Source organism: Corvus moneduloides, chromosome 26 (assembly GCF_009650955.1).
Source record: "Corvus moneduloides isolate bCorMon1 chromosome 26, bCorMon1.pri, whole genome shotgun sequence".
In the NCBI taxonomy this organism is placed as follows: domain Eukaryota; kingdom Metazoa; phylum Chordata; class Aves; order Passeriformes; family Corvidae; genus Corvus; species Corvus moneduloides.
In genome coordinates this window covers 886,447-899,744 of record NC_045501.1, presented here as the reverse complement: position 1 = coordinate 899,744, position 13,298 = coordinate 886,447, and the positions used below count along the sequence as shown (strand labels likewise).

Here is a 13,298-nt window from a genome sequence, read left to right as displayed (position 1 = left end):
AAAGCACCTGCAGGGGCCGGAGCGGGGAGGAAACACCTGGAGCTGGACGCGCACGAGGCCAAATCCGCTGTGCCGAGGCCACCGTGGCCACAGGAGCCACCCCGGGGCAGTGGCAGCGTGCCCGGGCCATTCCCAGTGCCACCAGTGACCCCCCGCCCATTGTTCCGGTGACCCCACAGAGCCGTGCCCGGGGCTGACGCAGCGCTGCGGGATGAGGGACGAGCCCTGGCATTTCCAGCTGCCATTCCTGTGGGATCCGGGAGGGCAGGAGGCCGGGCAGAGTCACCCTGCGAGCATCAGGACAAAGGAGGGCGGCACGCGGGGACCTTTTCAGGGACCACGGGACACGGGATTTTTTGCTGCGGAGAGCTGAATGACAAGGATTTAATTCAGTCCCCGCCGCGCGTTCCCCTCTGAGGGCCTCTCGGTGTCACCCGGACCGCGGGGACAGCTCTGGGGGTGTCCCCAGTCTGTGGGTGCTGCCCCTTGTCCCCTGCAGCCGGAGCAAGTCCGGTCACCCCATCCCATCCCGCGGGGCTGCGGTGGTGTCGGTGACCCCAAGGCGGGGACAGACGGACGGGGACAGACGGACGGAGGCGAGAGGGGATGGGGAGGGGGCTGAAAGGACGGACAGAGAGCACGGGAGGAAAAACGATGGATGGAGGGCGAGAAGAACCGAGGGGTCGAGGAGCCCCGGCCGGACACGGAGCGAGCGCACCCCAAAAGCGCTTCGTGGGCGGGCGGCGGGGCCGGGGGGGCCCGGGGGGCCCGGTCTTTGTGTGGCGGCGGCGGAGGAGGGTGCGGGCTCGGCCGCTCGTGATGCTCCGGGGGCGGGGAGGAGGAGGAGGAGGAGGAGGAGGGACTTGCAGCCTTTTCTGGCCGCCGCCGCGGCGGAGGGCGGCAGAGCGACGGCAGCCCGGCCGCGCTCCGGCTCCCGGGGCTGTCACCGGCCCCGCTCCCCCCGCGCCATGGCCGGGCTCCTGCCGCCGCCGCCGCTGCTGCTGCTGCTCCTGCTGCCGGCGGTGAGTGCGGGGAGCAGCGTCCGGGGGGAGCAGCGCCCCGGGGGGAGCCCCGAGAGCCCCGGCGGGCAGGGGGATGCAGCGTCCCGGGGACACCGGGAGTCGCGTCCTGGGGACGGCGCGGAGCGTCCCCGGAGGCACCGGGGGATGGAGAGTCCCCGAGGCACCGGGCGGGGGTGGGATGGAGGGTCCCGGAGGCATCACACGGGGGTGTTTGGAGGGTCCCGGGGGTCCCGGGCTGCTGGCAAGGAGGGTCCCGGGGGTCCCGGGATGGGAGGAGGGCTCAGGGGACAGCACAGGCAGGAGCGGGGTCCCCGTCGTGCCGGGCTGGGGGGTCCCGGAGGCACCGGGGGGGCCCCGGCGGAGCCGGGCAGAGCTCTTTGGGGTGCAGAGGGAGGTGGGGCGGGGGTCCCACAGCCCCTCCGGTCCCGCTGCCCCGAGCTCTGCCAGTGCAAAGGGTGGCAGAGCCTCAGTCCGAGGGGAGGGGGGAAGAAGCCCCCCCCCGCACCCCCAGTGCCTTCATCACCTGCCTCCCACACACCCTCCAAAGCTCTCCCAGACTCTCCCTGCTCCAAACTCTCCCCGAGCCAAGGCTGAGACCCTTTTCCTGCCGGCAGAGCCCTCGGCGTGTGGCCCAGACAAAAAAACTTCAGGGCACGGGGAGGGGGGGGCCGGCAGAGGGGGGTGGGTGCCCGGAGTGGGGCGGCCGGGGGGGTCCAACCCCGCAGCTGGGGCAGGATTTGGCGGGGGTCCCAGGGGGGTCGTCAGGCAGCCGGACACCCCTCGGGCAGGATATTAAATAAAGGTGGAGTTCAGCGGCCCCGTGCAGGGGCTGAGGAGCAGAGCGGGGTTGGCACCGCCGTTCCAGGGGGCTCCTTTCCCCCGCATCCCCACGGGACCAGGACGGACAAAGCTCCCCAGGGATGCTGTGACAGCGGGCGGGTGGCAGGAGGGACCGGAGCTGTCCCGGTCAGATGGATCCCAACGATTTCCCCCCAGGGCATCGCCCACTCCCCCCCCGCCCCGGGCTGTGATGTCCCCAAATCGCCACTTCCCCGGGTCGGGGCCACCTCGGGGAGCTGGTTCTGCCCCCCAGGATTGCACCTGCGGGGCTGGGAGTGTCCCCGGGGGTCCCCGGGGAAGGGAGACCCCAGATGTGCCCCCCCAGCTGTGTCCGCACCCCGGGACTCCCCAAACCCCGGGACCCCCCAAGCCCCCCGCGCTCGCTGCTCGGTACCTGCGCTGCTCGGCCCGGAGCCCTCCCGCTGCCCGGGGCTGGGCGGACCCGCAGCGCTCGGACGCGGCTCCCCGAGCTGCCCAAACTTCGGGAATGGCTGGGAGCCGGGATTTGGCCTCTCCCAGCCGCGGGGCTCGGCCAAGAGAGGCAGAGCGCGTCCGCCAGGCCCGGGGGCAGCTCGGATCTCGCTGCCGGGCTCGTCTCCAGCCGGAGCATCCCCTCCCCTCCCCGCGCCCCTGCCGGGCTTTTTCCAGCACCAGGGCTCCCAAATCCCGCCCGGAGCGGTTCTGTCCTCACCCGGCAGCGCCTGCTCGGGCTCCAACCCCCCCGACACGGCTCCAAAAGCAATTAAGAGCTTCCAGAGGTGTCGCCTGCGCCCTCCGCCCGCGCCCCGGGCCGGGCCAGCTGTCAGAATGCTTTATGGCGTTAATACCCGCGGCTTTGTCGCCGGGAGCCGCGCTAATAACGCGCACATTTCCGCGGCCTAACGCGGACCAGGTGCCCCTTCCCGGCCTGTTCGTCCCGAGGGGGGCTCAGCGCGCCCAGAACCCGAAGGAAACCCCCGGAACGAGAGGGAGGGGTCGAGGCACCTGGAGCTGGGAATTGCATTTTCCGCAGCGTTTGAGGAGCGTGGGCGGTGGGACCCGGCGGGGGGGGGTGGCACCGGCCCCGGGAGAGGGGACAGGTGGCCGGAGAGGGGATCCGGGTGGCGCGGCCAGGCCAGTCCCACGCGGAGCTGCTCGCAGCTGCCCACGGCGTGCGGGAGCCGGGAGCTCTGGGATCACGGGGAGCTCTGGGATCGTGGGGTGCTCTGGGATCACGGGGAGCTCTGGGATCACGGGGAACTCTGGGATCGTGGGGTGCTCTGGGATCACGGGGAGCTCTGGGTGCTGCCGTGGCCAGCCCAGTCACTATTCCTAGCCAGCCCCGCTCCCGGCCGCTGGAAGCGCATCCCTGGGGAGCTGCGAGCGGCCAAACCCTGCCCCAATGGGGCAGCGGGATGAGCTCGGCCAGGCTGGCTCCAAAACCCCAAACGTGCCCCCCACGAGAGGCCACCGCCTCAGCCCAAACCCCTTCCCAGGTGACATTTGGGGGTGCTGGGAGGCTTCCCGATATTCCAGTCCCTCCTGTCCGCCCGGAGCGGGCTGGAAGGGGCTGGAAAAGGGCTGGAAAATGGAAAAAGGAGCTGGAAAAGGGCTGGAAGAAGGGGCTGCCAGGCCGGGCTGGCGGAGCCGCGCCGGGGAGGGGGAGCGGCCGCCTCCCAGCGCAGGGTAATCGGAGCACTTTGTCATTCAGCTGCCTGGAATTGGCGCTCCATTGTCTCGGCCCCGCCGGATGCGGCGCGCAGGGAGCTCCGAGCGCCGCTCCGAGCGCGGGGACGCGGCCAAGGCGCTGACGAGGCCGCCAGATGCTCCCTCCGAGCCACTCCCCCCCCCCAAAAAAATCAGCCGTGGGTGGGTGGCAAAGGGATGGTCCGGCCCCGGGGCTGCGAGAAGAGGGAGCAGGAGGAGGCCTGGAAGGACTGGAAGCTCCAGGAGAGGCTTCCACACCCCGGGGTGGTGGCCAGGAGGGGTTTTGGGGAGCAGCTGCGATGTGATTTCAGCCGATTTTCACCCGTGGGGTGTTTGTGGCTGCCAGGTGTGGGGACAGGTTGTTCGAGCAGGGACACCCGGTGCCACCAGACAGGGTGTCCAAAGCTCCCGGGGCTCCCTCAGCTCTTCGTTTCCATCTGGTTCTGGTCCCCAGGCGGTTTTGGGGGGCAGAGCTGCCACCCCGGCTCTCCAAACCCTCCCCCGAGGCAGGAACGTCTCCTGTGCCATTCCCCAGGCTGGGAAGGGCTGAGCCCTCCGGGATGGCGCAGTGCCCTCACAGGAGGTGGCTCAGGCGAGGCACAAGGACAAACAGAGGCCACCCCACCCCAAACCCCCCCCGGGGGCTCTCCTGGCTCCCTCCAGCTGCAGAACTCAGCAGGATCTTTCCTGATGAGTGAATTTTGCCTGGAACAGTGCTTTTTTCCCCCCAAAATCTGTATTTTGCGTGAGTAGGATGTCCCCAGAGCAGGCCCTTCCCTGGGTGTCACATCATCCTCCGGCGACAGGAGTGACCTCCTGGCTCTGCTCTCTCCGCCAGGGACCCGCCTGGGGCTCCAAGGACAACTGTTTCTCCAAGCTGTTCACGGCCAGCGGGGAGTGCTGCCGGGCCTGCAACCTGGGCGAGGGCGTGGTGCAGCCCTGCGGGGTCAACCAGACCGTCTGCGAGCCCTGCCTGGACAGTGAGTACCCCCCGAGCCCCCCGGGGCTGCCACGGGGTCAGCGGGACCAGGGACAGGGGCTGGAGTCTCCCCAAGCATCTCCTTGTTCCCTCCTGGAAGCGTCACAGCATTCCCAGCTCAACGCCTGTGCTGAGTCAGGCGGGGTTGGGGCTGGATTCTGGGGAAAGGGTTAATGAAAGTGGGATATTCTTCCCCCAAAATGGGGCTTGGGGCGCGGGGAGCGGCACAGCCCCAGAGCTGGGGCTGGACAGCGCTCTCAGGCACAGGGTGGGATTTGGGATGGGCCCTGTGCAGAGCAGGAGTGGATGATCCTTGCGGGTCGGGATATTCCCGGATTCCCCGAGCCGTGCACCGGCACCCGCGTTCCTCCAAAGATTCCCCCCGTCAATCCCTCCTCTCGCTGGGCTGGGATCTCTGATCCCGGACACGGTTCCAGCCCCGTTCCCGCTGTCTCTCCACCTGCTGGCCCAGCATCCACCTCCGTAAAATCCCCCTTCCCACCCCGACTGACCCCGGATCCATCCCCAGGGATGCCTCCCCGTGAACCACCTTAATTATTTTACTTTTAAACCTCGAAAAGGCCACAAAACAGCAGCAAAACTGAGACGGGAGGGGCAGACCTCGGGAGGGAGGGGACGGCGCTCTCCAGGCCGGCTCCAGGCACGATTCCCGAGTCCAGCGCTCCATAAATGTCGGTGGGAGCCGCGAGCCGAGTGCGGCGGGAGCGCGGGCAGAGGAACCGGGCAGGGATCGCCGCTCAGACAATGCCGGGGCGGCAGCAGCGCTCTGCCCTCCCCAGGCACCGCCGGGAACCCTCCGGAGCGGGATCTGTCGGGAAAAGTGGTGCCAGCCCAGCCCGGGTGGCGATGGGGAGGCGATGGGAGAGGGGGAAGGGCCGGAGCGGGGCTGGCGGGGAGAAGAGGAGGCAGAGGAGGCCGGAGGAGCGGAGCAGGGACAGAGCAGAGCCAGGGCAGCGCTAAAAATACCTCGGCGTCCTGCGGGATCGATGGACGGCGCTGCCTCCCTGCGCCCGGCCGGGAAACGGATCCCAGCCAGGGGCTGGATCCCACTGGGGGATGGATCCCACCAAAGGAAAACCCTCAGCTCTTCCCTGAGAGGGATTTTGGAGTGGGGAGGGAAGGAAACCTGCAAACACCGCAGCCGTCCCTTGCTGGGATGGGCAGAGGATCCCGGTGGCTCTGGATCCCCCTGGATCCCCCTGGATCCCGCTGGATCCCGCTGGATCCCGCTGGATCCCGCTGCCGCGGGCTGGGCAGGTGGAGGCAGCCCCGCTGCTGGCAGAGCCTCCAGACTGAGCCCCAGGAATGCGGGCACGGCCCAGGGCTGGGATCCCCACCTGCACCCCGGGCTGCCTCCTCCGAGCACTCCCTTGGACACGTTCCCGATCCGCCGGCGGAATTGTTTTGGAAAAAACCTGCTGCAACCAAAGCCTGGCCCCTGCCAAAGCCCGGGGGGGCCGCAAGAGACCATCCCAAATGGGGGGGGTTGTTCTAATTTCCCATTTTTGCCCCATTCCGGCCCCCCCAATCCCCGATTGCTGCCTCATGATTTATTTATCCCTCGCAGCCTCCCGCGCTGCCGGGGGAGGGAGGGATGAGGGAGGGGGGCCCTGTTTGAATCTCGGCTGTAATCGCTCAGCTCAGATACCTTCGGCTGCCACTACAAATGTGCCCACTCAGCCGAAAGCCTTTCCTGGCCACTTCCCCGCTCTAATGGGGCCCATCAATAATTCAGGATAATGCGAGGGATGAGCCCAGGTTAATGGGAGCCGCGTGTGCCGCCCCGGGGCTGCTCCGGCGCTGCTCGCCCGGCCGGGCACAGGGCAGCGGCTGCTCGGCCACCCCGGGTAGCCCAGGGCCGGCAGCACCAGGGACAGGGTGCCCAGAGAAGCCGTGGCTGTCCCACCCCCGGGAGTGTCCAAGGATGGGGTTTGGAGCAGCCTGGGATAGTGGGAGGTGTCCCTGCCCAGGGCACTGGCTGGGATTTAAGGTCACTCACGACACAAATCATTCCATGATTTTATGGTTTCCCAGTCCTCCGGTGTCCTGCAGATCCAGGGAAGGCCTCAGGAGAGGTGCAGGGGGAGGGGAGATGCTGGGGATGGGAAAAATCAGCTGCCGAGGCTGGGATGGCACTTCCATCCCTCCCATCCCACCCATGCCAGGGGTTTGGGATGCTTCACTCCCCTCTGGAGCAGCCCAAAATTCACATCCCAAGGAGCTCTGCCCCGAGCCTGTCCCCGGCTCAGCGTCCCCAGGGAAGCTGGGAGCTGCTGGGAGCGGGAATTGTCCTTCCCACACCATCCCCGGCATTGATCGGGGTCAGCTCGAGGCCGCCTCGTTCTCCGAGGAGCGGGGATTGAGGCGGGATCCCCAGCCCCTTCTCCATCACTCGGGCTGGAATTTCCCTGGGATGAGGGACGAGGCTCCGGTGGGATCGCTGGCAGCGGCCGGTGCGGGGACAGCAGCTGCGCCCTCCAGGACGGGCTCTGACCCCTCTTCCGGGGCTAAAAATATCCCCAAACTCCTCCGGGAGCGGGCAGAGCGAGGGCCGGGGATTGATTTCCCTGGCAGCGTGTCCTGCAGGATGAAACCAGAGCGCCAGGAGCCCCGGGGTCAGGCAGAGTCAGCAATTAAACGCTGCCGCCTCCTGTCCGCATCACACCCCGAGCCGGGGACACGCGGGCGGGGAGGGGGCGCGGGGCCCCGGGGACCCCCGGGCAGGATGTGGAGGAGAAAGTGATGGGATGCGAGGAGCAGGGATGGCCGCGGGATGCCCACAGGGACCGTCGGGAGGTCAAAAATGGGAATAAAACCAGGAATTAGCGCGGGGACGTGAGCAGAGAGCGCTGGGATGGGCACTGAGGGCAGCACGTCCCGGCTGGAGCCGCGGGGAACTGGGAATTTCGGCGGGAATGGGGAAAGCGTTAATGGGATGAGGAGCCTTGGGGGATGCTCAGAGCTCGGAATTTCTGTGGGAATGGGGAAGGTGCGAATGGGAAGAAGAGCCTGAGGGAGGCCGGGAGGTGCTGGGGGGCCGAAGAGGGAAATGCTGGGAGCAGAAACACGGATTTGATCCCAACCACGTCCCGGCCTGCGCCAGCAGAGCCGAGTGACCGCGGAGACACCACACCGAGGCCTCCGTGACCCCGCATCCCCACAGGTGTCACCTACTCGGACACGGTGAGCGCCACGGAGCCGTGCAAGCCGTGCACGCAGTGCGTGGGGCTGCAGAGCATGTCCGCGCCCTGCGTCGAGTCGGACGACGCCGTTTGCCGCTGCGCCTACGGATACTTCCAGGACGAATCCAGCGGGAGCTGCCGCGAGTGCCGCGTGTGCGAGGTGGGCTTCGGCCTCATGTTCCCCTGCAAGGACTCGCAGGACACGGTGTGCGAGGAGTGTCCCGAGGGCACCTTCTCCAGCGAGGCCAACTTCGTGGACCCCTGCCTGCCCTGCACCACGTGCGAGGAGAACGAGGTGCTGGTGCGGGAGTGCACGGCCGTGGCGGACGCGGAGTGCCGGGGTAAGAGCCGCGAGGAGAGGGCGCTGAGCTGCCCCGGTGTCGCTATGTCATTGTCACAGCTCCGCTGCCACCGCAGGGAAGCTCCCGGTGAAGCTGCCCAAGCGTGGCTCAGCCTGGATTTAGGGAGCGGCGCTGGGATCTGGCAGTGCTGGGCGAGAGAAAGGAGCTGAGGTTTCCTCACAGCCCCCATCAGCATCCCAAACCCAGCTCCAGCCCCGCGGGAAAGGAGGAAAAAGGGGAGAAATAAGGGCAGAGCTAAAAGCCACGGGTGTGCTGCTCCAGCCGGGAGTGCTGCTCCAGCCGGGAGTGCTGCTCCAGCCGGGGGTGCCGGCAGCTCCTTGGCAGGGACAGCGGCCATTCCCTGGCAGGGACAGCGGCGTCATTCCCTGCCCCGAGCCCGAGGGGAGAAAAGGGCTTTGTCCCGGCCGCCGCCGAGCCGCGGCCCCGGGGCAGCTCCTCGGAAGGGTCGAGTAAATGGAGCCACAAGTCAAGGACACAGGGCCGGCTTTGTCCGCCGGGAGCGGCTCCCAAAGGGCAGCGGGGCGGGGACACGGCAGGGCAGGATGTCACACCCCCCCCCCCCCCCCGCGGGGGCTGGCGAGGCGGAATTCCAGCCTGGCACAATTCCAGCTCGGCACCGTGACACCGGGGGCTGGCAGGGGGGTGGCAGGGCGAGGTCCCGGCTCCCGCCGCGATTCCGGGCGCATCCTCACTCCGGGATGGGCTGGGGGATGCGGCCCGGCCCCGGCAGTGGCACCGGGCAGAGGCCTGGAGAGGGCACAGGGAATTCGGGATGGGATGGGATGGGATGGGATGGGATGCGATGGGATGCGATGGGATGCGATGGGATGCGATGGGAAGGGAAGGGATGGGATGCGATGGGATGGGATAGGATGCGATGGGGCAGCCACGCGTTTCCCTGGAGCAAGAGCAGACGGATCCGCTCCGTGGGACACGCCCGGGCGCGGCAGGAACGGGGTCACTCCCGGATGAAGCCGGCAGGGGCTGGGAAAGGGGCAAATCCAGGCCCTGGCGCTCCAGGAGAGGCTCCGTGCGGGGTGTGGGGACACCTGGGCTGCCTGAGCCCAGTCCTGGAGCGGGTTTGGGGTGGAGGGGAGGCAGCTGGGGCGGCTTCCCTGGATTTGGGGGCCGGCAGCACCAGGAGCTGTGCTGGGAAGAGCTGCAGGACTTGAGCAAAGCCAGTGCTGGGAAAGAGCTGACAAAGCCACGGCCACCTCCAGCCACCCCCGGGGCAGGGGGCAGCTTTGGCTTGTCCTGGGGACAAGCAAGGCCAAGCCTGGGGACAAGGGGACGCGGCAGAGCTGTCACCTCCGCAATCCCACAGCCTTGGGAAGAGATCCCTGCAGGAATCCCTGTCCCGATCCTCATTTTCCTTGCCCTCCATCCTGGCAGGTCTCCACCCTCGCTGGACAACGCACACCCCGTCCCTGGCGGGCTCTGAGAGCCCCGAGCCGGCCACCAGGGAGCCGCCGGGCACCGAAGGGGTGGCCAGCACCGTGGCCGACACCGTCACCACCGTCATGGGCAGCTCGCAGCCCGTGGTGACCCACGGCACCGCCGACAACCTCATCCCCGTCTACTGCTCCATCCTGGCCGCCGTGGTGGTGGGGCTGGTGGCCTACATCGCCTTCAAGAGGTACAGGGACCGTGACAGGGACCGTGACAGGGCTTTGGGGAGTGGGGAACGGTGGGACCCCCACTCCAGGTGTCCCACAGCCACGGCTGCCACCACCGAGGGCACCGGGCCGGGGGATTTCCAAAATGGTGTGAGGAGTGAGGCAGCTGCGGGGTGAAGAGGGAGGAGGCAGCAGGGTGGGGGACCCGCTGCACCCCTGTCCCTGTCCCTGCCTGTCCTGGAACCAGGACAGAAACCAGAAAATGGGACAGAAACCAGAAAATGGGACAAAACCCTGCCAGCCTCGGGGACGTCACCTCGGTGCCCCCATCCCCACAGGTGGAACAGCTGCAAGCAGAACAAGCAAGGGGCCAACAACCGCCCGGTGAACCAGACACCGTCCCCCGAGGGGGAGAAGCTGCACAGCGACAGCGGCATCTCCGTGGACAGCCAGAGCCTGCACGACCAGCAGCCCCCCGGGCAGGGCACCCAGGGGCCAGGTGGGACCCGCTGGGACAGCCCGGGGTGGGCAGGGGGTGGGCAGGGGCACCCTGGGGCAGGCAGGGACAGTCCGGGATGGACAGGGGCACCCTAGGATGGACAGGGAGGATGGACAGGGACACCTGGAGATGGACAGGGATGGGCCGGGACAATCTGGGATGGACAGGGACACCTGGGGATGGACAGGGACACCCGGAGATAGACAGGGGCACCCTGGGATGGACAGGGAGGATGGACAGGGACAATCTGGGATGGATGGGGCAGATGGACAGGGACACCTAGGGATGGACAGGGACACCTGGGGATGGACAGGGACACCCTGGGATGGATGGGGAGGATGGACAGGGACACCTGGGGATGGACAGGGACACCCTGGGATGGATGGGGAGGATGGACAGGGACACCCTGGGATGGACAGGGACACCCTGGGATGGATGGGGAGGATGGACAGGGACACCTTGGGATGGACAGGGACACCTGGAGGTGGACAGGGAGGATGAACAGGGACACCCGGAGATGGACAGGGATGGACAGGGACAATCTGGGATGGACGGGAACACCTGGGGATGGACAGGGGCACCCAGAGATGGACAGGGAGGATGGACAGGGACACCCTGGGATGGACAGGGACACCTGGGGATGGACAGGGACACCCTGGGATGGATGGGGAGGATGGACAGGGACACCTTGGGATGGACAGGGGCACCCAGAGATGGACAGGGAGGATGGACAGGGACACCCTGGGATGGACAGGGACACCCTGGGATGGACGGGGACACCCTGGGATGGATGGGGAGGATGGACAGGGACACCCCGGCACGGATTTAAGGCCGTTTCCCCCTCGCAGCGCCCAAGGCGGACGGGAGCCTGTACGCCGCGCTGCCGGCCAGCAAGCAGGAGGAGGTGGAGAAGCTGCTGGGCAGCTCGGCCGAGGACACGTGGCGGCAGCTGGCCGGGGAGCTGGGCTACAAGGAGGACCTGATCGACTCCTTCACGCGCGAGGAGTCCCCGGCCCGCGCTCTCCTGGCGCACTGGGCCAGCCGCGAGTCGGCCACGCTGGACGCGCTGCTCGCCGCCCTGCGCCGGGTCCAGCGCGGGGACATCGCCGACAGCCTGGCCAGCGAGTCCACGGCCACCTCCCCCGTCTGAAGGGCGGCCCGGGGGGGCCCCGCGGGGTCCTCCCGCCCCCTCTGGGCTCTCCCCTGCCCGGGGCCGGAGGGGAGAGTGGGGAGAGCCCCCGGGCCCCCCCGGCTGCCCGCGCGGAGCTCCCGGTTCCGGTACCGCCCCCTCCCCGCGCTGGCCCCGCCCGGCAGCCCCTGACGGTGCTGGGGGGGCTCAGCCCCACCCTGATCCCAAATCCCGGCTGCTGCCGGAGCGTTCGCAGCGCCGGGAGGCTGCGGGAATGGATGGATGGGTGGGTGGATGGGTGGATGGATGGATGGATGGATGGACAGACGGACAGATGGACACGGGAGTGACCCCCGTGCTCTCAGCCCTCTCCTCTCCCCCCTCCCAGCCCCTTCTCCCTGGGGCTCCTCTTCCTCTTGCCCCAACCCCGCTATTCCCCAAATCCAGCTGCTTTCCCCCAAAAAGCAGAGAAAAGGCGGGGCTGGAGACCCCCGGAGCTGCTGCCCCGGGATTTGGGGGGGGGGGGGGGGCTGGGGGAGGGGACCCGGCTTCCTACACTGTGAAATTCGGGGGTGCGGCCCCCCCGAGGCCCCACAGGGATTTGGAGCCGCCGGGACCACCCCGGACTTCGAGGAGCAGATTCTGGGGTGCCACCAGCTCCTGTCCCTGCAGGGGACACCGAGGGGACGGCGAGGGTCCCACGGACACGCCCCGTGGGGGACGCTGAAGGTGGAAAGCGCTGACCAAGTGCCTGCCCCGGCGGGGACATCACCCAAGGGCTCCGCTCCTCCTTCCCCGCCTGTCCCCGATGTCCCCGCCCTGTCCCCGATGTCCCCGAGCTGCGCCGACCCCGGCCGAGGCCACCCTGCCACCGTTGCACTGTCCCTGCTGTCCCCACCCCCGCTGAAAGGGCTCCTCCTGCTCCCGCACTGTGAAGGTGGCTCCGAAATGTCCCCGCGGGTCCCTCCCCGCCTTGGGTGACCCCAGCACGTCCCCCTGTCACCGCCGGGGAGGGGACATCGCTCAGCAGAGCTCAACGTGCATTTTTGGGGCATTTCAGCCCCAGCTGCGTGACCTGGAGAGCGGCCCCGGGCTGGGGATGTCCCCTGAGCTGCCACCGGGCTCCCGGGGATGTCCCCTGAGCTGCCACCGGGCTCCCGGGGATGTCCCCTGAGCTGCCACCGGGCTCCCGGGGATGTCCCCGACGCTTTGAGCTCTCCTCGCCCGGAGCATCCCGAGGTTCCCGCGGAGGAGGCACTGCCAGGCGAGCTGGGCACGGCCCCCGGGCCTGGTGTGGCCCCTCCGGCCCCACTGGATTCAGCCCAAAATCCCTTCCTGGAGGCAGAAATGGGATTTTTGTCCCCTCCTCGAGGAGAGACTTGTAAATACGAATTGTGGTGTTTGATGTTTCTACGTGTGACCCCCCTGGCGACAGCCCTGTTCCCTCCCCACCTCCAGGTGAGAATTCCCACCCCAATCCTCTGATCCCACCTCATTTCTGGCCTTAAGGACTCCATGGGGAGGCGAGAAACGTTCACCTCCCCCGAAAATCGCTGCAGCAGCTCGGGAACGCGGCAGGATTTGGATGTTCCCGGGAGAGCTCGGAGCTTCCCAGGGGTTGGAGCGGCACCCGTGGGATTCCAGCACCCAGATCCTACAAAATCTTCTGGGAATTTCCCTCCCTGCTGTGCTCCGGGTGACGGAGAAGCACAGGCTGGGCCCGGATCTCCAGGCTGGGGTATCGGATGGTTCCTGTCTGCAGTGGAGGAGCCAAGATCCCTTGGGAAGAGCCGTCCTTGGTCGGAATCTCTTGGCCATGGAAGGGCTGCAGATCCCAAATCCGAGTCCCGAACTTCTCCTGTTGCTCAAATCCAAGGAAATTTGCCCCAGATCTACAACCCCACTCACAGTGGGCGACTCTGGGTTGGAAACCCCCAGCTCCTGCCAGGCTGAGCCACGCTC

The 13,298-nt window shown here is 67.9% G+C and overlaps 1 protein-coding gene across 1 annotated transcript; it reads left to right on the top strand.

Moving 5' to 3' along the window:
- Positions 1-902: 902 nt before the first annotated feature.
- NGFR (nerve growth factor receptor) lies at positions 903-11,792 on the top strand. The gene is made up of 6 exons (XM_032091667.1): positions 903-1,022; positions 4,387-4,528; positions 7,712-8,071; positions 9,485-9,728; positions 10,047-10,207; positions 11,056-11,792. Exons 1-6 carry the CDS (start codon positions 969-971, stop codon positions 11,355-11,357), a joined length of 1,263 nt encoding a protein of 420 aa, XP_031947558.1. The 5' UTR covers positions 903-968; the 3' UTR covers positions 11,358-11,792.
- The last annotated feature ends 1,506 nt before the right edge of the window (positions 11,793-13,298 follow it).